The sequence below is a fragment of the Rana temporaria genome, chromosome 9 (genome assembly GCF_905171775.1).
Source record: "Rana temporaria chromosome 9, aRanTem1.1, whole genome shotgun sequence".
NCBI classification, from domain to species: domain Eukaryota; kingdom Metazoa; phylum Chordata; class Amphibia; order Anura; family Ranidae; genus Rana; species Rana temporaria.
In genome coordinates, this window is record NC_053497.1 from 45,800,032 (window position 1) to 45,827,329 (window position 27,298).

At 43.6% G+C, this 27,298-nt stretch overlaps 1 protein-coding gene across 1 annotated transcript in view; it reads right to left on the reverse strand.

The window, feature by feature from the left end:
* Positions 1-3,779: 3,779 nt before the first annotated feature.
* Positions 3,780-27,298, reverse strand: part of MED29 (mediator complex subunit 29) — a 40,650-nt gene continuing 17,131 nt past the window's right edge. The window contains exons 3-4 of the mRNA XM_040323364.1: positions 23,511-23,595; positions 3,780-4,491 (exon numbers count right to left, since the gene is read on the reverse strand). Of these exons, the coding sequence (XP_040179298.1) occupies positions 4,261-4,491; positions 23,511-23,595 (316 nt within the window). The 3' untranslated portion in view covers positions 3,780-4,260. The remainder of the gene's footprint in view (positions 4,492-23,510; positions 23,596-27,298) is intronic.

Genomic DNA, 27,298 nt, shown 5'->3' on the forward strand with positions numbered 1-27,298 from the left:
GATTAGGCTCCTTTCGCATGAGCGCTGTTGTCTTGCGGATTACGTTTGCGCAGCGGGGGATCTCTCCGCCGATCCCCGCTGAGCATCCAGATGACAGGTCCTGTCCGCTCCTCTGTGCAGAGTGGACACAGACCAAGTCCTGCTCTCCTCTATGGGAAAGATGAGTGGAAATGGACCGCCTGTCCGTTTTCATCCGATACGCCAGACGCATGCAAAATAGGACCACCAACTGTCTGGATTTTGAGGGCAGGATCGGATCAGATGGCGGTGGGTGTCAGCGGACATTTGTCCGCTGACATCCGCCTCTCCATAGAAGAGACTGCAGGGTCCAATCAGGTCAGCCTGAAAAACTGATCAGACAGACCTGATCTGAAAGCCTGTGTGAAAAGACCCTCAGTGAATGAATCTGATTAAAATCAGGCCAGGTGGTATCAACAGGGCCACCTATAGCTCAAATTTCAGCTGATTCAGCAGGAATAACTACCACTGATGGTGTAATTTACACTTGTTTCCATAATCTGTCAAGTCAACAGCCAAGCTTGAAATTGGCTATGGCCAGGGCTTTTTTTCAGGGGGAACTCAGTTCCACCACCTCTGGCTCAGACCCTTTGGTGCCTTCTCACCACAATCACTTGTAAACACAGAAGTCTGGTTTCTGTGTTTACGAGTGACAGCTTTGTAACCCCCTGAACTCTGCACAATTCTGGTATTTAATGCCCCTTTAAGACCCTTCTACTGTTTGTGAAATCTGAACGGATCGTGGTTGAGTTCCTGCATCCATTTTCTGAGAAAAAAAGCTCTGGCTATGGCAATGGTTCTGAGGGGGACTGTAGCACCTTGCCAATTTGCTCTGTTCTCTTGTATAAAACCTCCTCCACATCCCCAAGACCCGCTACAAATCTAAAGGAGAACGAAGATTTGCAGTCCAAGGACCACAGCTATGGAATGCTCTACCCACGGACATCCGCATGGAAGAAAACCATCGGGCCTTCAGGAAAAAAAAAAACTTAAGACCCACCTCTTCTGAAGGATCAGGACGACACTGATGCAAAGTGCCTTGAGGCGATTTTGTTCGCATTTGTAGCGCTATACAAGTTACTCACTCAAAAATACATCTTCCAGAATGCTGCAGTGGCAGTAGGCCAGAAGTCTGTGTTTTAAGATCAGGTATGTATTATTAGAATGGGGTGATCCTCAGCCATGCTTGACATTTGTAAGCATAAAAGGTGAAAAAATGCGCATACCCAAAACAAACTCAAAAGAAGCAGCAAACTCAAAATGTTATACAACATAAAAACGAATAATAAAAAATAGGAGTTGCGCTAAAAAACCTTATATATAAGTGACCATATAAAATAAAAAAAATAAAAAAGGAGTTGTGCTAGAAACACCTCGTAATGATGACCAAAAGGTCAACTGTGTAAATAGTCCCAATAAATGTACACATACAAAATTGGTGAGAAAATGAGCAATTGTCCAAACAATAGGAAACAAATCCGATTCCGTGGCTAATGCTGGATCAATATCAGGGTAAACGCGTTCAAGCTGACCCTTACCGGAAGGATAGATCCCTATGGATCAAAATGAGCAATCCGTGATGTAACCAATTGAAGATCCAACATAGGACGGTTGAGAAGCTCCCACATCAATGGACTCAGCCCAGTAGAAAAGGAAAAAAAAAAAAAAACAATAGTGCATAATCGTATGGCAAACAGACACTCTGACTAACTCCCGGTGGCTAAAAATGACAGACACTGAAGTAAAGCTGAAGCACCACCACCATAGAGACACACTGACCCTTACCGGAACTAAGCGACCCTCAAGGGATCAATAATGCATGGTAGTGTGTTACAGCTGTCAGCAGAGAAGCGTTTCAAACTGGTCCTTTCAATCCAGAGATCAGGTAGCCAGGTCCCATGAAAAATATATACAGACTCACATAGTGAAGTACCATCAGGATTTATTAAAAATAAAGTAAGTAGAACACTTACAATTATGACGTTTAAAAACAGCAAGGACAGAAGCAGCCGGCCGGCAAACAAACGAGGTACGTCCTCCATACGCGGTGACGTCAGCACGTCAGCCTCCCAACGTTTCGTCTTCAGGAAGACTTGATCACGGGGATTTGTAAGCATGCAGATTAAGATATGCGTCACTGGTTTGTCTTCCGGGTGTGTTCAATAGATGTGTCAGACTCTCTGCTCTGCAAATTCAAATGCTTAAAGGGTGGGAAGAGAGGGAAAATTGAGGACATAAAAGAAGGAATAGGCATAGATAGAAATTCCAGCCTGTATTCCTGGGAGATCACATCCTGGACCCCAAGATCAAAAATGCACCAAGTCCAGGGGGCCAAGTGATGTCCCCCACTTTTTAATACAGGGGTGTCCCTCCTTGTAGGGAGGACTTAGTCTTAAAAGCAGAGGTCTGGGTAGGACAAAACTAATTTTTATGAATTTTGGGAATGGCTGGGTTTGCCATGGGCATCTTGGCTTTCTTATTGCGGGGAAGATGGTGCCCTTTCTGCCTCTGAATTCCTTTATAAAAAAAAAGGTGGTGTCTAGGGACATGCCAGAGAGTCCTCAAACAAAATTCTTTCCAGACTGTCCCGGCAGACCAGCCAGAGAATCCTGCCAACTGTCTACATAGTAGCACAAGGTTACTTGGAGAAGCTCAATTTCTAAGGGATCTGTCAGGATTGACCCTGTACTAAGCATCATGCGCTTAGCCCAGCCTGCTAGGGTCCTGCAAACAGCTGCATGGCCAAGCTTGACAGAGCATCAGAGGCTTTCAAGGAAAGCCTTAGGGTCCTTTCACACGTACGGACAAAACGTTCCGTTTATTACAAGTCCGTTTACGGACTTGTAATGTATCCCTATGGGATTGCGGATGATGCATCCGCTAACGTCCGCAACCATCCGCTTTTGCGGACGGAAGAAAACCCTATTTTTCTTCCGTCCGGCGGAACGGATCGGAAGAATACGGACACACGGTCCGTATTCATCCGATTTCCCATAGGGGAGAGCGGAGGAGAGACAGGGCGGTCTCTGCACTGTGTGCGGGGACCGCCCTGTCCGCCGACAGCTCAGCGGGGATTTACGGAGGAATCACCGCTGAGCCAAACGGGCTCAATACGGATCCGCTCCGTGTGAAAGAGCCCTTAAACCTTTTGTCCACAGGGTCTTTAAAGATTGGTACATGCTCAGCTGCAACCAAAGATTTATTGGAGGCAGTTAATAGCCAGGCCCAACACAGAAACTTTCCATACTTGCTCTGGTTCTGTGAATCATAAACTAAAATGTCCAAACCAGCTCGCCTTCTATGTGCCCTTCCTGGAAATGGATCTTGGGTGCGTGTGCTCTTCTATGTTGTGCAGTATTTAACCACACCTTGATCAGCACACAGCCGCAATATATAACAAAATCCTTTGTTGCATTGTTTTTAAACTGATTAAAAGTATTAAAAAAAAAAAAAAAACCCCACAAGCACCACTGAAGTACCTGCTTCCCATAGTTTTTAAATGGGTTACAATAAAATCGATTTTGTTTTATACACCAGCTGTGCTGATCAACCTGTGGTTTCAAACTGTGAGTCAGAAAGAAGTGAGGCTATGTGCCTATTTACAGAGCATTGACCTACTTATTCCTCCCGTGACAAGCCTACTTTAATTAAGTTTGCTTTTCGATTGGTTACTATGGGTTGCTCCACCATTTGCATGTTGCTCCATTCTATAAGTAGATTATATGCTTGTAAATGAGACAGAGATGAAACACAACCAAGAGTTATCGTTTATTTCCTTTAATTAAAAGAATCAAATACACAGGATAGAAAAAAAAAAAAAAAAAAAAAAAAAAAAAAAGTTAAATATCCTACAAAAGGAGGCCAGCACTGTTTCAGCTTCTAATAAAAAAAAAAAAAAAAAAAAAAATTCCAAGAGTCTTAGGATCGGAGCGAACAATGAGACTTGCAGTACCTCAAAAGCTAGTGTAGCCCGACAGATGCTTGTTTCCCGTCTAAAAACGCCAGCTTACAATAAGTCCATTCTCCGAAGTACTCCAGATGTGCGATCAAAAGGTGGGCAAGTCAGTGTACAAACCATATCAGGCCAAGTACAGACGTAACTAGGACATTGCAGAATTGAGTCATCAGCTACACCTCCAAGTTGAAGATATGTCCTTCTTTAATGCCAATTATAACCATGTTTATCAGTCTTGTTGCAGCAAAGTTTTGACAACACGTGGGCGCATGGGTAGCAGAAGCAGATCATAAAACGCCCTGGGTAGGGGGCGTTTTACCCATAATCTTTTTGGAACATTCCAACAGGGCATTGTGTATGTCCTTGGCACAGGCAATCTGGGACTTGATCATGCTCAGGTACTGGGTATACGGCAGGCTCTCCGTCTGGACGGCATCTGGTTTGGTGGCTGTAGGCACAAGAGTAGGGGAGTGCTTGGCGCTGTCATAGCTTTGAGAGAGACATTCGTAGGCAAGGCGCTGTGGGAAAAAAAGACAAGCGAGACCACATTATGTCATCTCCTCCATAAATACTTCTTGTCATGCAGCCACAAGTAAGGGGACCTTCTAAAAATGAGGGTCGTCATTGAGGACCTTTGCTTTAGAAAACACTAGTTGCTCGACTCCCTGGCATCAAGCCTTTTAACCACTTCCAGACCTTAGGTGTTTTTCAGATTTGGTGTTTGCAAGACTAAAACAGTTTTTTCTGCTAGAAAATTACTTAACCCCCCCAAACATTATATATATTTTTTTCTAACACCCTAGAGAATAAAATAGTGGTCATTCCAATACTTTTTGTCACACCGTATTTGCACAGAGGTCTTACAAGCGCACTTTTTTTGGAAAAAAATCACTTTTTTGAATTAAAAAATAAGACAACAATAAATTTGGCCCAATTTTTTTATATATTGTGAAAGATAATGTTACGCCGAGTAAAATGATACCCAACATGTCACGCTTAAAAATTGCGCCCGCTCGTGGCATGGCGTCAAACTTTTACCCTTAAAAATCTCGATAGGCGATGTTTAAAAAATTCTAGAGATTGCATTTTTTGAGCTACAGAGTAGGCCTAGGGCTAGAATTATTGCTCTCGCTCTAACGATCGCGGCGATACCTCACTTGTGTGATTTGAACACCGTTTTCATATGCGGGCGCTACTCGTGTATGCGTTCGCTTCTGCGCGCGAGCTCGTCGGGACGGGGTGCTTTAAAAAAAAAAAATTTAGTTTTATTTATTTTACTACTTTTTACACTGAAAAAAATAACTAAAAAATTGATCCAGCAGATCCAGCAGAGCCATGGGGACGGGTGAAGGAGATTTTTCCTTCAGTCTCGTCCCCGCTCAGCTGCCGAACGGTCCCGATCTCCTCCGCCGCTACCGACGGCTACGGTAAGCGGCGGGAGGGGGGCCCTCTCCCGCCACCGATAACGGCGATCTCGCGGCGAATCCGCCGCGGAGACCGCCGTTATCGTGTACCAGACCGCGCACACTAAAGATCGATACCTCGGTTGTGGCAGCAGCTGCTGCCGTTACCGAGATATCAATCTTTAAAAATAGGACGTACATCGTCGTGCGCAGGTCTGGAAGTGGTTAATGATTGATCAAGTAGCCAAATCAGGAGTGTTTGAGACACACGGAAGATCTTCCCTGCATACTTGTTCTTGATCAGCATGATAGTCAGGCAATTAGCATTTTCTAAATATGAACTTGATCATAGTACCCAAAGTTGTGTGTATTCAGGTCATAATCCAGCAATGGTAATGGGGAACAGATCACTGCTACTCCCTACCAGCCCAGGCAATAGGGCTTGTGACTAAGCCCTGGTGGGCAGGATGAAATGCATCAGGGTGCGTTGTTTGGTGGAGACATGTAGGCCGAGGCCACTCTTTATAGTTTATTGCAGTGATGGCGAACGCGTGGCACGCGTGCCGCTCCCGGCACGGCAAGCTGTTTTGGTGGGCACGCGGTGACAATGCAGAAATGTCAAAGAAAAAAAAATTAAATCGTCAACCGCAACTAGAAACTACATTTCCCACACTACCCTGTGCTAGCGGTGACGTGTCCGAGTGGGCGTAACTTAGAATGAGCGCCCGGAGGTCACGTGTTAGCTTGCTACCCAATGAGAGCTCTCAGATCATCCACTGCCTGACGTGCTGCTGGGCGTGACTGGGAGCATGAGGAGAAGACGCACGGCGGGAAAGAGCTGCAAGACTCGTGAAGCCATCTTCTTCATTGCGCAGTTTGATTCAGCTGCAGACAAAGGTAAGAATACTTATTACTCGAATACTATTTAGACATGGGATACCTGGGTCGTTTTATGGGTTGCCCTGCTAACATCACCCAATCTAAAATGTAAAATTTTGCTGAACAATTACTTTAGCTAATCTCGCTGGTGGGTGTTCTGACAGTTGCTGACTGACTTGGGAAACTTTGTTCTGCAAACATATTACCCCCCTCATTGCTGTTATTGGGTCTAGTTGTCCTTTGCAAACATATTACCCCCCTCATTGCAAATGACACCTATGCCCAATAACAGCAATGAGGGAGGTAATATGTTTGCAAATGACACCTAGGCCCAAAAACAGCAATGAGGGAGGTAATATGTTTGCAAATGACACCTAGGCCCAAAAACAGCAATGAGGGAGGTAATATGTTTGCTGTTATTGGGCATAGGTGTCATTTGCAAACATATTACCTCCCTCATTGCTGTTATTGGGCATAGGTGTCATTTGCAATGAGGGGGGTAATATGTTTGCAAAGGACACCTAGGCCCAATAAAAGCAATGAGGGGGGTAATATGTTTGCAAATGACACCCAGGCCCAATAACAGCAATGAGGGGGGTAATATGTTTGCAAAGGACACCTAGGCCCAATAAAAGCAATGAGGGGGGTAATATGTTTGCAAATGACACCCAGGCCCAATAACAGCAATGAGGGGGGTAATATGTTTGCTGTTATTGGGCCTAGGTGTCATTTGCAAACATATTACCCCCCTCATTGCTGTTATTGGGTCTAGGTGTCCTTTGCAAACATATTACCCCCCTCATTGCAAATGAGGGGGGTAATATGTTTGCAAATGACACCTAGGCCCAATAACAGCAATGAGGGGGGTAATATGTTTGCAAATGACACCTAGGCCCAAAAACAGCAATGAGGGAGGTAATATGTTTGCTGTTATTGGGCATAGGTGTCATTTGCAAACATATAACCCCCATCATTGCTGTTATTGGGCCTGTGTCCTGGCCTATGGACAACAATGACACACTTTTTTTTTTTTTTCATTTTAGCCCTTTGGATTCTTCTTTGCAATTCTTGTAGAATCTACAGCAGCTTCCAGACCCAGCAGAGCGGTGTCAGCAGCGGCACAGCGCGACTTCTTGTTTCACAGGACATTGGACGATTTGAGCTTATATCTGTCTACATTAAAAAAAGTAAGTTGCTAAGGGTCACATCTGGCCCCCGGGCTACGGTAGTTTCCTGTGTCCCTATGGACAACAATGAAAACATATTTTTTTTTTCATTACAGCCCTCTCTCCGGGATTCTACTTTGCAAATCTTGTAGAATGTACAGCAGCTTTCAGACCCAGCAGAGCGGTGTCAGCAGCGGCACAGCACGCCTTGTTGTTTCACAGGACATTGGACGATTTGAGCTTATATCTGTCTACATTACAGAAACGTAAGTTGCTAAGGGTCACATCTGGCCCCCGGGCTATGGTAGTTTCCTGTGTCCCTATGGACAACAATGAAAACATATTTTTTTTTTCATTACAGCCCTCTCTTTGGGATTCTTCTTTGCAATTCAGAATCTACAGCAGCTTCCAGACCCAGCATAGCGGTGTCAGCAGCGGCACAGCGCGACTTCTTGTTTCACAGGATATTGGACGATGTATATCTGTCTACAAAACCGTGAGTTGTTCTACCTTTTTTGTGAAATGTTGCAATAATATTTTTGGTATAGGTAGGTAGGGATAGATTTGTATTGGGTGCTTCATCCATCCTTATTTTATACATTTTGTGTTTTTTGTAGACATGAACAACCAAAAATGAGTACATCAAAAAAAGCAAAATTAAAAACAGATAGTGGAAGATCATTCCAAGAGACCTGGACACAGTCATTTGGAGTGATTGAACGCAATGGGAAAGCGTTATGTGTTCTGTGTAGTGAAAGTGTGGTATCTCGCACATCTAGTGTCAAACGTCATTTTGATACCAACCACAAAAGTGTTGCCGAACTTGGTGTAGCTGAAAGAAAAGAGTTTCTTGATGGGAAATTGAAGAGATATCACTGCCAGTATCGTAGTTTTTGCAACTATCTTTCTAAAACAAATTATCTGGCAAATGCCAGCTTTGAAATTTCACTGTGCATAGCAAAACATGGAAAGCCCCTCTCTGATGGCGATTTTATCAAAACGGCCATGTTGGCTGTGAGTAATTCCCTTTTTCATGAATTTCCAAACAAGGACAAAATTAAGCAACGAATCTCTGAAATGCCACTTAGCAGAAATACTGTTAAAGATAGAGTCCTGCGTATGGCAAGTGATGTTAGTCAGCAGCTCACCACTGACTTACAAAAGGCAGCCTGTTACTCCATGTGCTTGGATGAAAGCACAGACATAAATAATCATGCAAGGCTAGCAGTAATTTTGCGTTATGCTGTTGGTGACACCATGAGAGAGGAGCTCATGAAACTGTTGTCTTTGCCTGGAAGAACACAAGGGATAGATATCTACAATGCTGTGATGGAGGCTTTTGTCTCACAAGACATAAGGCCAGAAAAAGTGGTTTCAGTTACTAGTGACGGGGCACCTTCCATGGTGGGGGTAACATCTGGTTTCATACAGTTTTTTGTCAAAGAAGCAAAGCACCCAGTCATTCAATTTCATTGTATTATACATCAAGAAGCTCTTTGTGCCAAGGAAAGCAGCAAAATATTAGACGATATCCTCAAGGATGTCACAAAAATGGTGAATTACATCATGGCTCGTGCTCTTAATTTTCGACAGTTTCAAGCACTTCTTGATGAGGTACAGGCACAGTATAATACTTTACTTATGTACAATAATGTACGATGGCTAAGCAGAGGACGGGTCTTGGAGAGATTTGTAGCCTGTTTGGATGAAATTGCAAAGAAGAATCCAAAGGGCTAAAATGAAAAAAACAAAAATGTGTCATTGCATCTTTACCAATGCCCAGCCAAGGCATCTTTACCAATGCCCAGACAAGGCATCTTTACCAATGCCCAGCCAAGGCATCTTTAAAAATGCCCAGCAATGGCATCTTTAATAATGCCCAGGCAAGGCATCTTTACCAATGCCCAGCCAAGGCATCTTTACCAATGCCCAGACAAGGCATCTTTACCAATGCCCAGCCAAGGCATCTTTAAAAATGCCCAGCAATGGCATCTTTAATAATGCCCAGGCAAGGCATCTTTACCAATGCCCAGCCAAGGCATCTTTAAAAATGCCCAGCAATGGCATCTTTACCAATGCCCAGACAAGGCATCTTTACCAATGCCCAGCCAAGGCATCTTTAAAAATGCCCAGCAATGGCATCTTTAATAATGCCCAGGCAAGGCATCTTTACCAATGCCCAGCCAAGGCATCTTTACCAATGCCCAGACAAGGCATCTTTACCAATGCCCAGCCAAGGCATCTTTAAAAATGCCCAGCAATGGCATCTTTAATAATGCCCAGGCAAGGCATCTTTACCAATGCCCAGCCAAGGCATCTTTAAAAATGCCCAGCAATGGCATCTTTAATAATGCCCAGGCAAGGCATCTTTACCAATGCCCAGCCAAGGCATCTTTAAAAATGCCCAGCCAAGGTATCTTTAAAAATGCCCACTGCTCTGCTGGGTCTGGAAGCTGCTGTAGATTCTAATCTACAAGAATTGCAAAGAAGAATCCAAAGGGCTAAAATGAAAAAAACAAAAATGTGTCATTGCATCTTTACCAATGCCCAGCCAAGGCATCTTTACCAATGCCCAGACAAGGCATCTTTACCAATGCCCAGCCAAGGCATCTTTAAAAATGCCCAGCAATGGCATCTTTAATAATGCCCAGGCAAGGCATCTTTACCAATGCCCAGCCAAGGCATCTTTAAAAATGCCCAGCAATGGCATCTTTAATAATGCCCAGGCAAGGCATCTTTACCAATGCCCAGCCAAGGCATCTTTACCAATGCCCAGACAAGGCATCTTTACCAATGCCCAGCCAAGGCATCTTTAAAAATGCCCAGCAATGGCATCTTTAATAATGCCCAGGCAAGGCATCTTTACCAATGCCCAGCCAAGGCATCTTTAAAAATGCCCAGCAATGGCATCTTTAATAATGCCCAGGCAAGGCATCTTTACCAATGCCCAGCCAAGGCATCTTTAAAAATGCCCAGCAATGGCATCTTTAATAATGCCCAGGCAAGGCATCTTTACCAATGCCCAGCCAAGGCATCTTTAAAAATGCCCAGTCATGGCATCTTTAATAATGCCCAGGCAAGGCATCTTTACCAATGCCCAGCTAAGGCATCTTTACCAATGCCCAGCCAAGGCATCTTTAATAATGCCCAGCAATAGATCATTAGACTCATCCTCTGCTTATGTTCAATAATGTCTTTTAGCTATGCAAAGTATACTGTGCCTGTACCCATCACAGCATTGTAGATCTCTATCCCTTGTGTAAGCAAATGCATCTTTACCAATGCCCAGCCAAGGCATCTAATGCCCAGCCAAGGCATCTTTACCAATCTTTACCAATGCCCAGACAAGGCATCTTTAAAAATGCCCAGCAATGGCATCTTTAAAGATGCCTTACCAAGGCATCTTTAATAATGCCCAGCAAAGCCATCTTTGGAAATGCCCAGCAAAGCCATCTTTGGAAATGCCCAGCAAAGCCATCTTTGGAAATGCCCAGCAAAGCCATCATTGGAAATGCCCAGCAAAGCCATCTTTGGAAATGCCCAGCAAAGCCATCTTTGGAAATGCCCAGCAAAGCCATCTTTGGAAATGCCCAGCAAAGCCATCTTTGGAAATGCCCAGCAAAGCCATCTTTGGAAATGCCCAGCAAAGCCATCTTTGGAAATGCCCAGCAAAGTCATCTTTGAAAATGCCCAGCAAAGTCATCTTTGAAAATGCCCAGCAAAGTCATCTTTGAAAATGGCCAGCAAAGTCATCTTTGAAAATGCCCAGCAAAGTCATCTTTGAAAATGCCCAGCAAAGCCATCTTTGGAAATGCCCAGCAAAGCCATCTTTGAAAATGCCTAGCAAAGGCATCCTTACCAGCGATCAGCAAAGGCATCTTTACCAGCGATCTGCAAATGTATCCTTATCCAAAAATACATGCACAAGTACAGTTGTTGAGAATCTTTTTCAATAAAAAAAAAATGTTTAATAGAAAGCTCTGTTATTGTGTTTTTCTTTTAAAACAAAAGCTGTTAATTAGTTTGGACAAGTGTACGAGTTGATTTTTCTAAACGAAAACCTTGGTATTCATGTTTAATTGCAGTGTTGGCACTTCAAAAAAAAATTAGGTTTTGTGTTGGAGTTTGGGCACTCGGGCTCAAAAAGGTTCGCCATCACTGGTTTATTGACTTGGGCTGGTCAGGAGTAGCAGCGATCCTTTTCTCTCAAAATTTACTAACCCCCTTGACTGGTATCAGGACAAGCCCCGGGAAGTATCATCCCCATGTTCTGAGACACAGGGACATGCTTTCACTTCTACTTTGAGCAGTCCCAAAAGCAATAAAACAGGTCACACTGATATTTTTGGCGACAATTCTGCAACTGAGCAAATTTCAACATTTGATTACATTATTGAATACATTTTATTATTGGTTATATTTTTATAATTATATTATAATTTATGATTTAGTGTTTCAAACTTTAATCATACCCAGGAGGTCTACTAGACTCGTTTGCACAGATTTAAACAAGTTATTCCTAAGAATTACAGGCCTACAATATAAAACGTCAAATTTCCATGCAAAACAATTGTACCGCTTTCAGCATCAAACATCTGACAATCATACCGCCAGGGAGGTTAAAGTCAGGAAGGAACCCTCCAGGGTGAATGATATCAGCCAACAGTAAACTTTAGACTGCTTTTGGCTGAATGTGGGTCACAAGAGGACAGAACCAAGTGCACTTCGGGGGGAGACACACACACACACACACACAATGACTTTTCTGTGCCATAACACAAGTTCTATGTGTTGCACTGGCCACAATCAAATCTCTTTAAGCCCCGTTCACACCGGTGTAGCTTTGAAATCGCACTACTTCAGCGCAATTTCAAAGCCTCACAACAGTGCAATTTGCACTGCCGACTTGCAACTTCATACAACAGAAGTCTATGCAAGTCGCAATGAAATCAGCAAAAAAGTAGTGCCGGTGTATTAGCGTTCTTGTTCCACCATCTGGGAAGTTCCACAACCGACTGTGCAGACTCCGGGCATGCGCAGTAACAGGCTATGGGCAGGCTACGGAAATAGCCGAACGCAACAGCTGATCGTTAGCTGTTAATGCGCTCGGCCACGTTTGCAATCGAGTGCACGCTCATTTATTTTATACATTGTGTTATATACATTGTATTGTTTTGTTTTATACATTGTGTTGGGATCCCGGAGCATCGGAGAGGGGGGCTGTGTGTGGCTCTATGGGGCTGACGGAGCAGGAGGAGCTCACTGACTGACAATAGAGCGGCTGCCATTCCTCTCACACACACACGGCCTGCGTCACCCAGCCATCCAGGGCACCAGTCAGCAAGCACCTGGGCGGGGGAGGCCCCATAGCTGCCTCAGGGAGGGAGGAGGAGGGGGAGAAGATGAGACTGTGACCCAAGTTCTTGTTCCACCATCTGAGAAGTTCCACAACCGAGTCGACTGCGCAGACTCCGGGCATGCGCAGTAGCAGGCTATGGAAATAGCAGAACGCAACAGCTGATCGTCAGCTGTTAAGAGGAACAAATACCATAGCTGGAACCAGCTCGGCAGATCACCGGAACCTTTTTCTGAGTCACGCCAATTTAAAACGGTTGCATTGCAGACAATAGAGTAACTTGACATACGGTTTGGAATTGTCAAATCGCATGACAAATCACACCAATGTGAACAGGGACTAAAAGTGATACGTGACAGTTTATATTAACGTCTGATAGTGTGCGCCAAAAAAATCAAGCACTTGCCCCAATGGTCAAAGTTAAAAACGGTTTTAAAAACGTATACCATTACCAGAGTGGTGTCAGTACTGTAATGTAGGTTGGCGGACGGTGAGGAGCAGCACTTCAGCAGAGAGAAAAGAGCTGGATATGGCGCTAGATGGACATTGCTGTTGCTCCATTCTAGAATGCACCACCATAATGCAACAAATTGTCCTGCAACCAAAATCGGCACATTTTTCTCTCCATTTGCTAATTTTTTTTAATCCCCCCCCCCCCCCCCCGATGTGTTTATTCAAACCTACAAATTGAACGCTGTCAAGCAGACATTCCCACACAAAATATGCCACTTTTTGACTCTTCTCCAACTTCAGCTCTGGGACACCAATGTCACACATCAAGTGACGCTCAACTGACTCTGCTTTACTGCCCTGGAACTAGAAGCTGAGGAGTCAAATTTTACACCATTTTTTTTTACCCTTTAAAGAACAGTCCAACTAGGATCCAGCTGAACGGCCCAATCTTTGCCTGCATTTCAAAATTCACAGCATGTCTGTGTACTTCCCCCACCCCCCACCCCAGTGAGCTGCAAGGAATGTCAAGAATGTCCCACATATCCGGCTCAGCCTCGCACAGAACATTAACTCCAGCTGTATGGAGATTTACAGGGAGAGGGAAAAGTTATGTGATAAACATGTAGGAACATCATTGCCTACTAGCCCATACATCTCCGTTCCAAACATTCCCTGCAATGTCTTTGGAACACATTCAGGTAGACCCAACAATTGAGTGGAAGAAGCATGTTTGAGGAAACGGAAAGGTGTAGGACTGTGAGCCAACAACGAACATAAATCATTACATTTTACACCACTCAGTCTTTCCTTTGATCTGTACAGAATTTAAAAAATTATTCTTTTCATAATAAGGGGGGGGACGGGACGGTTGAGTAGGGGGTTCCACTCTAGCTTAAAGCGGGAGTTCACCCGAAAAAAATTTTTTAACATTAGATTGATGCTCATTTTGTCAAGGGGAATCGGGTAGTTTTTTTAAAAATCGAAACAGTACTTACCGTTTTAGAGAGCGATCTTCTCCGCCGCTTCCGGGTATGGTCTTCGGGACTGGACGTTCCTATTTGATTGACAGGCTTCCGGCGGTCGCATACATCGCGTCACGAGTAGCTGAAAGAAGCCGAACGTCGGTGCGGCTCTATACGGCGCCTGCGCACCGACGTTCGGCTACTTTCGGAAAATCGTGACGCGATGTATGCGACCGTCGGAAGCCTGTCAATCAAATAGGAATGCCCAGTCCCGCAGCCCATACCCGGAAGCGGCGGAGAAGATCGCTCTCTAAAACGGTAAGTACTGCTTCGATTTTATAAAAACGATCCGATTCCCCTTGACAAAATGAGCATCAATCTAATGTTAAAAATTAAGTTTTCGGGTGAACCTCCACTTTAACTCATACAGCGCCTTGAAAAGGTATTCACACCCCTTGAGGTTTTCCACATTTTGTCCTGTTACAACCAAAAGCGTAAATGTATTTCATTGGAATTGTATGCGATAGACCAACACAAAAAGGGGCACATTTAATTGTAAAGTGGAAGGATAATGATAAATGGTTTCCAATTTTGGAAAAAAGTGTGGCGTATATTTGTATTCAGCCCCCCTAAGTCAATACTTTGGTGTAGAACCACCTTTCACTGCAATTACAGCTGCAAGTCTTTTTGGGTATGTCTCTACCAGCTTGGCACATCTAGAGTGGCATTTGCAAAATAGCTCAAGCCCTGTCAGATTGAAACAGCAATTTCAAGTCTTGCCACAGATTCTCAATGAGTCTGGACTTTGACTGCGCCATTCTAACACATGAATATGCTTTGATCTAAACCATTCCATTGTAGCTCTGACAGCATGTTTAGGGTAGTTGACCTGCTGGAAGGTGAACCTCCACCCCAGTCAATTATTTTGCAGACTAATACCCTGTACACACGGCCGGTTTTCCCATCGGAACAAACTCAGATGGTTTTTCCGACGGAATTCCGCTTCAGCTGTCTTGCATACACACAGTCACACCAAATTCTGACCACCAAGAACGTAGTAATGTACAACACTACAACAAGCCGAGAAAAATTAAGTTCAATGCTTCCAAGCATGCGTAGACTTGATTCTGAGCATGCGTGGTTTTTAGTCCGTCAAAATTGCATCCAGATAAACGAAAATTCCGATAGAATTTTTTTTCACTGGAAAAATTGAGAACATGTTCTCTATCTAATTCCGTCGGAATTTCTGACGGAAAACGTCCGATGGGGCATACACACGGATCTCCGGTGAAAATCTTCCATCTGACTTTTTCCGTCGGAAATTCCGCTTGTGTGTACAAGACATAACAGGTTTTCTTCTAAGATTGCCCTGTATTTGGCTCCATTCATCTTGCCCATCAATGCTGACCAGTTTCCCTATCCCTGCTGAAGAAAAGCATCCCCACAACAGGATGTTGCCACCACCATGTTTCACAGTGAAGTGTTCAGGGTGATGTGCAGTGTTAGTTTTCCGCCACACATAGCGTTTTGCTTTTAGGCCAAAAAGTTAAATTTTGGTCTCATCTGATCAGAGCACCTTCTTCCACATGGCTTCTCGCAAACAGGACTTTTTATGACTTCCTTTCAACAATGGCTTTCTTCTTACCACTCTTCCATAAAGGGCAGATTTGTGGAGTGCATGACTAATAGTTGTCTTGTGGACAGATTCTCCCACCTGTGGATTTCTGCAGCTCCTCCAGAGTTACCATGGGACTCTTGGCTGCTTCTGATTAATGCTCTTCTTGCCCAGCCTGTCAGTTTAGGTGGACGGCCCTGAGTTGATAGGTTTGCAGTTATGCCATACTCTTTCCGTTTTCAGATGATGGAGGAAAGAGTATGGCATAACTTTTGCATTATAAACATACATTTTTTTTGTTCATTATTATTTATGTAACCTAACCCTGCTTTACACTTCTCCACAACTTTATCCCTGACCTGTCTGGCCTGTTCCTTGGCCTTAATAATGCCGTTTGTTCACCAAAATTCTCTAACAAACCTCTGAGGGCCTCACAGAACAGCTGTATTTATACTGAGATTAAATTAACACACAGGTGGATTTTATTAACTAAATTAGGTGACTTCTGATGGTAATTGGTTTTACTAGCTCTTAGTTAGGGGCATCAGAATAAAAGGGGGGAAAAAAAAAACACTTGGAGAAGATATGGACAGCCGCACACCAAAGAAACCTTAAAAAGGTGGCCTTTAATGGTAAAAGGAAAAAAGGCACTACAAAGCACAGCAAGCAGTGGGGTATATAGCCGACGCATTTCGCACTGGGGTTCAGTGCTTAGTCATAGCTAAAAGGGGGGGCTGAATACAAATGCACGCCACACTTTTCAAATATTTGCAAGAAAAAAAATTAATACATACATACATACACACACACACACACATATAGAAAACCATTCATCATTTTCCTTCCGCTTCACAAGTATGTACCACTTTGTGTTGGTCCATCACATAGAATCCCAATAAAATACATTTTTGTTTTTGGATGCAACATGACAAAATTAGCACATTTTCAAGGGATATGAAAACTTTCAAGGCACTGCAACTCAATTTATTACACTTGTATCATGTGTTTTTTTTTCTGAATTTTAGGTTGATATTCTGTCACTATCATTTAAAATACACCTATGATAAAAATTATAGAACCTTCATTTCTTTGTAAGTGGGCAAACTTACAAAATCTGCAGGGGATCAAATCATTTTCCCCCACTGCATGTCTCTACTAACTTTGCACATCTAGACTTTGCAATATTTGTCCACTCTTCTTTGCAGAACTGCTCAAGTTCAGTTAAATTTAAGGGAGACTGTTGGTGGTGATGCCCAACATGTGCAAAGTTCCCCAAATCATGTCGTGCATAATGCCGCTTACCAAGACATATTACCGAACTAGCAGCGCAATGTCTGAAATGCAGTGCCTGGGTTCGACACCTGCCCCGCATATCCTACATGGCGCCGTGACACTAAAACAAAGCATTTATCATTCCAAACACGATACAATAAGCAATGGGGGGGGGGGAAAGTTTACAGGTCCAAAGCTTTATTGAAAATAGCAAAGACACATAAGGGAGAGTGGGGGTAGGGGGAAATCTTCAGATGACCTTTGCCTCCTTGGAGTCTATCAGGTTATAGTCTCCTTGGAGTCCATCAGGTTATAGTCTCGGAGGAGACTGTGGACCAGCCTGGGACAGTCCTCAATGGACATCCTCTCTCGCTGATGGATGAGGCACTTTCTGGCACACCATAAAGCATCCTTCAAGCAACACATCGGCGGCTGCCAGGGGCCATCAGTGCCCTCCTGAGCAAAAAAAAAACAAACAAATCACACAGAATAATCTGTTCAGCACAAAGTGTATGATGGTTGTAAATTTATGCATACCAGAAACCTGTGCAGATACAAGCACTGCCACTTCATCAAGGACGAAACTTCACTGCACGCGCTTTCTGGGAGTGCCCCTTTACACAGGACCTGTTGAGGGCCTTGGAACCAGAGCTCAATGCCACAGACAGCCATCACACACTTTGTTGTGCTGAACACACACACACACAAAATATATATATATATATATATATATATATATATATATATATATATATATATATATATATATATATATATATATATATATATATATATATATATATATATACATATACACACACACACACACACACACACACACACACACACACACACGGCACCTTTGCAACACAGACCTTCTCATCAGTGCTTCTAAACCGTAAACTGCACAAAAAAAAATAAAAAAATAAATAAAAGGTTTCTTCCCTAGGGGGAACTTCGAATTTGCAACTTCTGTTAAATACTGGTAGCTTTGAACATATGCACGCTTGAACTGGTCACAGACATGTTTTAAACTTGTTAAGCATTACCTTTGACCATGGGACACAATTCAAAAATAAATATGCAAGCTGACCCTAGCTTTCTCAGGTAATTTAAAGTATATATACACACACACACACACACACACACACACACACACACACACAGTTTTACCTGCAAAAAAACAACATATAACTCAAGTCTAAGACTTGCCTAGCTCTGCCACACAGCACAGCCCTGTCTGGGGGGGGGGGGGTAGAGGGCACAAGACTTGATTTTTCTCTACTGTTAAAGTGATTGTAAACCCTCACCTTGTAAAACAACCCATCAAATGTAACCCCTTTATGCTGACAGTATGCAAATTGGCATGAAGCGATTATACCGGATTTATGCCTGCAGCTTTGTACCATTTTTTAGAGCGGGCAGTTGGCTCTTTATTGATGACAACCGAAGGGGCTGAAAGCCGCTCGGCTGTTATCCTAAAAGAGCAGGAGGGGAGACCCCCCCCCCTCCGGTGCTCCTCACGTCCCACCGGGAGACCGGATCCACAATCCGGCACTTTCACCGGCTAGGGCAAGACTGGAACGAAGCCGCTAATGGCTTTGATCGAGTCTTTGAGAAAATCCCAGAAGCGACGTCACAATGTCACTTCGGTCAACTCTGCTGCCAAAATGGTGCCAATTAAATAACAAAATTAAATATGGATTCAGAGTCGCCATTTTTGGTCTTTTAGACCCCCGATCCCTCCATAAAGAGTACCTGTCACCACCTATTACTGTCACAAGGGATGTTTACATTCCTTGTGACAGCAATAAAAGTGATTTGATTTTTAAATGGACAATGTTAAAAAATAAATTATTATTTTTTTTAAAGTTCCCTGCAGCAAATGTAAACTGTATTCAAATCACACATGTGAGGCATCGCCGTGATCATTAGCGTAAGAGCAATAATTCTAGCAAAAGACCTCCTCTAACCTGGTAACCGTTCAACATTTTCAAAAAGTCACCTATGGAGATTTTTTACATACTGTAGTTTGTCGCCATTCCACGAGTGTGTGCAACTTCAGAGCGTAACAGGTATCCATTTACTTGGCGCAACAGCTTTCACATTTATACCAAAAAAAAAAATTAAAATTGGGCCAACTTTACGGTATAGTTTTTTTTTTAATTCATAAGTGGAATTTTTTTGCTCTCAAAAAAATGCATTTAAAAAGACCGCTGCGCAAATACTGTGCGAGATAAAATATGGCAACGATCACCATTTTATTCCCTAGGGTCTCTGCTAAATAAATAAGTGTGTGTGTGTATATTTTTATTTTATTATGTTAGGGGGTTCCAAGTAATTTTGTAGCAAATAAATATGGATTTTAACTCGTAAAGCAACAAATGTCAGAAATAGTCTTAGGCATGAAAGGGTTAAAATATAAAACGAAGGCAAAACATTTGTGTATAGGCATAAAAATACACACACACACACACACACACACACACACACACACACACTATATATATACATACACATATATATATATATATATATATTTTGTTTCCCCCTTTTCTAGAAGTTATCACATTCCCTCTGCTCTCAGCTGCATTAGAGCTGGGGAGGGAAAACAGCATTACACCGATCTGCCCAGTGAAGTGCAGAGGAGGCGTGTCAGAACAAGTCTGATCATTGGAGGTGAGCAGGCCGACTTATCAGCATAGCTAGAGAACTGACCATGGTGTGTTCTCCTGCCTAGTGTGGTCAGTTTGTATTAGGGAAGCAGAGGGACTGGAAGGCACACCAGGTATTTCACACAAAGGAAGCAATACAAAGAGAACAGGATGCTTTTTCATACAAGTACATGGTACAGCAGACACATCAGGAATATGAAGTGTTGGGTTTACAGATTCTCTCAAACGTATCTAGAGACTCAAATCCAAAAATGTAATATATTGCAGCTTAACAAATGTTAAATGTAATGAAATTAATGTCAGTTGAATTTTATATACCCAGGGGTGTGTGTGTGTGTGTGTGTGTGTGTGTGTGTGTGTGTGTGTACAGCTGCGACCAGGAATCCTGTACAAAGCAATAAAAGGCTGGCGGTGGCCGCAGCCATCCGCTGCTGTTCAGAAGAAATCTCACAGGGAGCGATTACCGTATTTATCGGCGTATACCGCGCACTATTTTGCCCTGAAAATCAGGGCAAAATCGTGGGTGCGGGATATACGCCAATACCCGCTTTCCCACCACGAGTTTGAATACTGCGCCGGCATATACCGAGCGCAGTACACTCGTGAATCTTCGGGCAGTCTCGGCGCCTCTCGCACTGACGTCCTGAGCGTACAGGAAGTCAGCGCGACAGTTGCCGAGCCTGCCCGAAGATTCACGAGTGTACTGCGCTCGGTATATGAAGGCACAGTATTCAAACTCGTGGCGGGAAAAGAGCGGGGAGGACGCGAGGACGCCGAACCTGCGGAAGACGGACACCGGAGCCGCCGAAGACGGACACCGGAGCCGCCGAAGACGGACACCCGAAGCCGCAGAAGGACGCCGGACCCGACGAGGCCGCCGATGGACGCTGCGCAAGACACCAAAACTAAGTACAAAAAAACTTTTTTTCCACAGGATTGGGGGCCACTTTAGGGGTGCGCAGTATACGCGGGAGCACGTTATACCGCGATAAATACGGTACCTGCGGTTTAGGGACACATAAACATCCCGGAACACAAATGATCATCTTATGAGCACTGTAGCGCACAACGGCAACTAGTGCGGCTTTGCTCTCTCTCCCAATTTGAGTTCTGATGTACAGGGGATTGCAAGAGCTTGATATGCAGTCAATATCAGTTACTTACACTGCTTGCATAAACAAAAACAAAAAAATTCAATTGGCGCAAAAGTGTTATGAAAGTCTGACAGAGGCCGTATGCATGACCCTCCACACGTATACACACACACACACACACACACCAGAATTCACATTGCTTTGGAAAGACTGTTGGGGATTCTAGAAAATAAAGCAAGCCAACTGACTGGCAGCCAGAAAGTACACAAAGCAATCAGTTTCTTCCCTGGAATTAGTGATTGAAGGTAGGGTTGTGACCTAGCAGTGAATACAGAGATAGATTCCTGGGATTGGTTGGTCAGGAATGAGGTCATTTTCATTGGAAGGCGGTGATCACTATTACAGCATGCAGAAGAGGAGTGGGTGGGGGATTGTGGCATTGGAAGGTGGCCAATATAAATGTCACTTTGATTATGTTTCCTACAGTATATTGTCAGCTCTGGGCTGCACTGCACTGGGCAGCCTAAAAATGAAAAATGTGACAGGGAAAGAACTGTAAGTGCAAACACTTGTGTATGTGTAGAGATACAGCAGGCAGTATATGAACAATAAAAGTTTATCAGTTCATAAAAAAGTAACAGTTCTAGAGGAGGGGTGTTAGGCGGCAGCTGTCCTCAGAGGAAAGTCAGCTCTGTAAAACAGAATGAAAGAGGGGAGACACAGGTAGCGACACCTAAGTGTAGTATGTTTATTAGCCAAGTAATGCACTTACAGGAAACCAGGTTAAAACAGGCTCGAATATATATATGATCCGGCATCCGAAGACAAACTTCCATGAGTATGGCAGATGTTTGATAGAGCCGCAATCCGTCCTGTGGCCACTAAAAAGTTGGCCTGGACCAGCGTGGAACGCATGGAAATTACGTCACCGGAAGCAGAGAGACATCGGGGGAAGAAAGGCTGAATAACAAACGCTCAACTTAACCACTTGCTGCCCAAGCCTTTCCTGGAACTTTGTTTACAAGGTTAAAATTTGTATTTTTGCTAGAAAATTACTTTAGAACCCCCAAACATTATTTATTTATATATATATATATATATATATATATATATATATATATATATATATATATATATATATATATATATATATATATATATATATATATATATATATATATATATATATATATATATATATATATATATATATATATATATAATTTTTTATCAGAGACCCTAGAGAATAAAATGGTGTACGTTACAATATTTTTTGTCACACTGTATTTGCGCAGCAGACTTTTAAACTAAATTTGAGAAAAAAAAAAAAACTTTAACTGCTTCTGGACTGCGCCACATATGTACTGCGGCAGGGCAGACATTCAGCGCGAAATCACATACACATAGGTCATCCTCTTTTCTGAATCTGGGGGCACGTATGCGTGCCGCCGGCGACCAGCTGTAATTAAACACAGCGGGAGCCAATCAGCGGACCCGATGTTCACCGACACCTGTATGTAAACAAGGCAGATCGCCGTTCTGCGAGAGGGGAAGATGGAGAGCGTGTGTTTCTTCTTAGCAGGAACACGGATCTCTATCTTCCCAGAGTCAAAGCATTTCCCACAGTTAGTAAGCACTCACAGGGAACACATTTAACCCTTTGAACGCCCCTGTTAACCCATTCCCTGCCAGTGTCATTAGTACAGTGATCATGCATATTTTTTAGCACTGATCACAGGTCCTCAAAAAAGTGTCACTTGGTGTCAGATTCGTCTGCCGCAAAATCAGTCCTGGTGTGTAAGTGAGTGTAAGAGATGCAAGAGGGATTACTGCACAAAAAGTGTTTTAATGAAAGAATTAAAACATCCAAAGTTACAGGATGTCATACTATGACTGCCTGTAACTTTTTAATTCTTTCAATAAAACTATTTTTTGTGCAGTTATCCCTCTTGATTTTTTTCATAGAATATTAGCCCTTGGGAAGGCTCAATTGATTTTGCACATACATCTGTGACTGAAGTGCACCTCACCCTTCCTGTTCCTATATATAGAAAAAAAATTCCATGTTACATATCCCATAGTTTGTAGACGCTACAACTTTAGTGAAAACCAATCAATATACACTTATTATACAATATACAATTATTGTAGCAGAATACATAAGAATTTATGAAGAAATTAGATTTTTTTATTATTGGACACGTTTTATAGCAGAAAGTAATAAATATTGTTTTTATCGCAAAAATGTTTTTTTTTATATAAATCATAAAACATGCCATACTTACCAGCTCTTGGTTTTGCACAGAGCAGCACTGATACTCCTCTTCTCGAGTACCCCGCTGGCACTCCTAGCTCCTTCCTTCCTCTGCTGAGTGTCGCCATAGGAAGACGCTTGCTAGGGGGGGCACTTATGCATGCTTGCTTCCGAGACCTGCTCCGTTTGTCTATAAGACACACCCCCAACTCCCCCCTCACTGGTTCTGATTGACAGCAGAGGGAGCCGATGGCTCCTTTTCTGGATCCGAGCCATGAGAAAGCCATGGCTCTCATTCACATCACTGGATTGAGATTGGCTTCAAGTATCGGGGGGGGGGGGGGGGGGGGCATGCAGAAGGTTTTTGTACCACTTTAAGAATAAAACTGACATTCTGGGAACACTCACCAAACAAAGCTCCATCTGGTCACACAGGGCATAGAATTCCTCCAGACTTTTATCAAACCTCTGAACTGGGACATCTGCTATTTTCCTGTGTGAGAAAAAGAAGAAGGTGAGCACAGAGCAGACTGGTGGTAAGCCCAGAGAAGACATAAAGCACTCTGCTTTGTGATTTATATTCGCTTACATGTTGCCCCTTGTGGGAGAGGGAAACAAATGGCACTCTTGCCGTGTGAGAAAAGAGATTGGTGGCAAGTGCAAAGCAGGCATACAGCAATCTTCTGTGAGAGGAGAAGAGAGTGGATTTGAGCACAGAGCATACAACACAGAACTCTTCCTGTAAGTGAAGCTATAGAGAGCACAGAGCAAACACAATACACTCTTCCTGTGTAAGAAAAGATAAGCAAGGCAATAAAAAAACTGTACGATACAATATGTGCATTTGTGTCTAATAAGAACGTTAACTACACTTGAGAGAAAAAAAAAAATCGAAGTATACAGTAACAACCCTACACCATTCGTATCAATTTATGCAGAAAACATGATTCAGTATGAATAACCTGATTCTGCTTATAATAGAAACTATCCTCAATTCATATTTTGGCTCCCAACATGTTGATATGATTACATTTAAAGCGGGGGTTCACCCTATTAAAAAAAAAAAAAAAAAATTATTCTAGCATTAAATTCGGCATCGTAGCGCGAGCTACGGTATGCCGGTCTTACATTTTTTATCCCCGTACTCACTGTGCTATTCCACATTGAAGATTCCGGGGAATGGGCGTTCCTATGGTGAGAGAAGGTGATTGACGGCCGGCCCTGGCACGTCACGCTTCTCCGGAAATAGCCGAAATATGCTTGGCTCTTCACGGCGCCTGCGCATAGCCTGTGCGCAGGCGCCGTGAAGAGCCGAGACCTACTCCGGCTGTCTTCGGGGAGCGTGACGTGCCAGAGCCGGCCGTCAATCATCCTCCCTCTCCATAGGCACGCCCATTCCCCGCGGGAGTCGGAATCTTCAATGTGCAATAGCACAGTGAGTACGGGGATAAAAAATGTAAGACCGGCATACTGTAGCTCGCGCTACGATGCCGAATGTAATGCTAGAATGATGTTAAGGAGGGTGAACCACCGCTTTAAGAACAGTATTGCATCAGAACACAGGAAGTACTTCATTAATATAAACCAATAATGATCACAGTTATATAAACCTGATAACATTTACATTCTGATCAGTGCAACGCGAAAGCACAGAGCACTTCAGACAGAACAGATGGCTGCTAATCAAAGAAAAGCATTATTCATCCAATACAAATAATATAAATATAATAACTGCTTAGAGTGATAAAAGTCTCTAATGATAAAACAAGATATTTTTTCGGTGAACGGCTATCCATAGCAGGCAGATATCTGAGGACAACAGGAGAAGTACTCTGTGTAGAGCCAGAATATAATCATTGGCTCTAAGGCAGTGGTTCTCAACCTGGGGGTCGGGACCCCCTCGGGGGTCAAATAAAGATTTGCCAGGGGTCACGAATCCTGGGCTGTTCCTGAAGCCTGCGCCGCTCTCATAGCCTTTTTGCGGCCACCCAGCAAGGCTATCCTTGGAGCCCGTGGCTGCCCACTCAGCCTCTTCGCAGGCCCCCATTCAGTTCATTAGAAGGCTGGGGGGCAGAGACTAGAGGTCAGCTGACTGGTAAGGAATGTGAAGTGGGAGGGGCTGGAGGAGACCCCATCTCCTGATTTCGACATAGGTGTCACTGCTACGAGACACCACAAAGTTGGAGACACATTGAAGCTGGAGACACAGTGCGTAACACTACTTGTGATTATAGTTGCCATTAAAAGGACTTGGGGAGTGCTAAATGTCTGCGGATTAGGGGCACAAATTACTTGTCTTGCCTTGAGTGCTAACAATACACGCCATGAAAATTTTACTGTTAGGGGTCCCCACAACTGGGAACATTTTATCAAGGGGTCACGGCACTAGAAGGTTGAGAACCACTGCTCTAAGGCAAGGTGACCAAACAGACTAAAAGTGGCACCTGTGCCTCTTACCCGCGGCGGGATTGGCTAAGGCTGCAATTTGGAGATTCTGTAAGCAATGAATGCTTCTGACTAGTGGTGCACGGAAATGAAAGTTCAAGTAACAAAACTGAAAATTCGGGATGCACTTTGCCGAAAACTTAAACGGACAGTCTTTAAGAATTACACACACACACACACACTTTCTTGTATGGGGGGGGGGGGGGGTCTGAACAGGTACCTGGTTCTGCCAGGTACCCACTCCCACTTCTGGTCAGATCACCGCAGTGACGCGTCACATGCCCCAGAAAGCTGTGAGACCATTCTCAAAGCGGCTCTCGCATGCGCAGCAGGAACCCGGCTGTAAAGTCGCAAACGGTCACAGCCAGCTTTCCTAAGTAAACATGCACGTGGAGTGAAAGACAGCCAAAGAGCTGGCTCAGGTGAGGACTGTGCTGGATCCCTGGACAGGTATTGCAAGTGTCAGATTATTAAAAGTTGGCAGCTACAGAATTTGTAGCTGCCGACTTATCTTTTTGCTTCTAGGTTACAGAACGGCTTTAAGAACCGGCTATTACCCTCAAAAAGCCAAACCCATTGCAATTTTGAGTGACTTACGGGGGCATTTTACTCAATGATCTTAAATTAAATAAAAAAAAAAAATGAAGACAAATAATTGCACCTATGCGTTTTCTATGTACATGAATTGCAGGTTCGCTCCTCTTCTGACACCCTCACATTCAATGTCATGTTGATTCACCGCACACAATAAAAAAAGGAGTCCAGAGAAAGCATATCGCACCAAAGGAAATATTTCTTTCTTCCTGAAAATTGTTTCGATGTGAAATAGTCCAGATCAGCCATAGAAAAAAAAAAAAAACACACACACCAAGACATGGTCCTGGTAGAAAGACACATGGATGTCGCTCCCCCCGCCCCCTCCCCCCCAAAGTACTTGTCATTGTGGTAACGGGACCAGTCTAGATAGACTCGTGTTCAGTAAAATGCTCCATATGAAGGGGGAAATCCAGCCTAGACTGTTCCATGTTGTTTCCAAACAATGCAGAAGTGTAAAGAACCTTTACAGTGTAAAACACATTGCTAAAATAATATTGCATAACTGAAACAAAAATAAAAAGCCTCAAATAAACTAAAGGAAACACTATTTTCCATTTCGGATAGAATAAAACCGGGTAGTGACCCGTGTCAGTTTTATTTTTTTTGCCATCTGTGTCTCATTGGGGAGATTTCCCTTCACTGCACGTCACCAAAACTAGTGTCCCTATTGGAATATATTTCCCCTCCTTTCCTGAGGACAACCCAAAAGTTGGGATTTTCCTTAAAGTGGAGTTCCACCCAAAAATGGAACTTGCACTTTTTGGACACCCCCCCCCCCTCCCCTCCGGTGTCACATTTGGCACCTTTCAGGGGGGGAGCAGATACCTGTGTAATACAGGTATTTGCTCCCTCTTCCTGACATAGATCACTGTGGTGACCTACGTCATGTCCGGCGCCCTTCACTGTCCTCCTGAGCTGTCTTCTGGGAAACACACAGGTCCCAGGAGACAGTGGGGACCAGTGAGGAGGAGCAGTGTGACTCGCGCATGCGCAGTAGGGAACCGGGAAGTGAAGTCGCAAAGCTTCATTTCCTAATTCCTTCACCGAGGATGGCGGCGGGGGCAGCCGAGAGCTAAACGATTGATCAGCCTTATAAAAAGTCAGCAGCTGCAGTATTTGTAGCTGCTGGCTTTTAATATTTTTTTTTAGGTGGA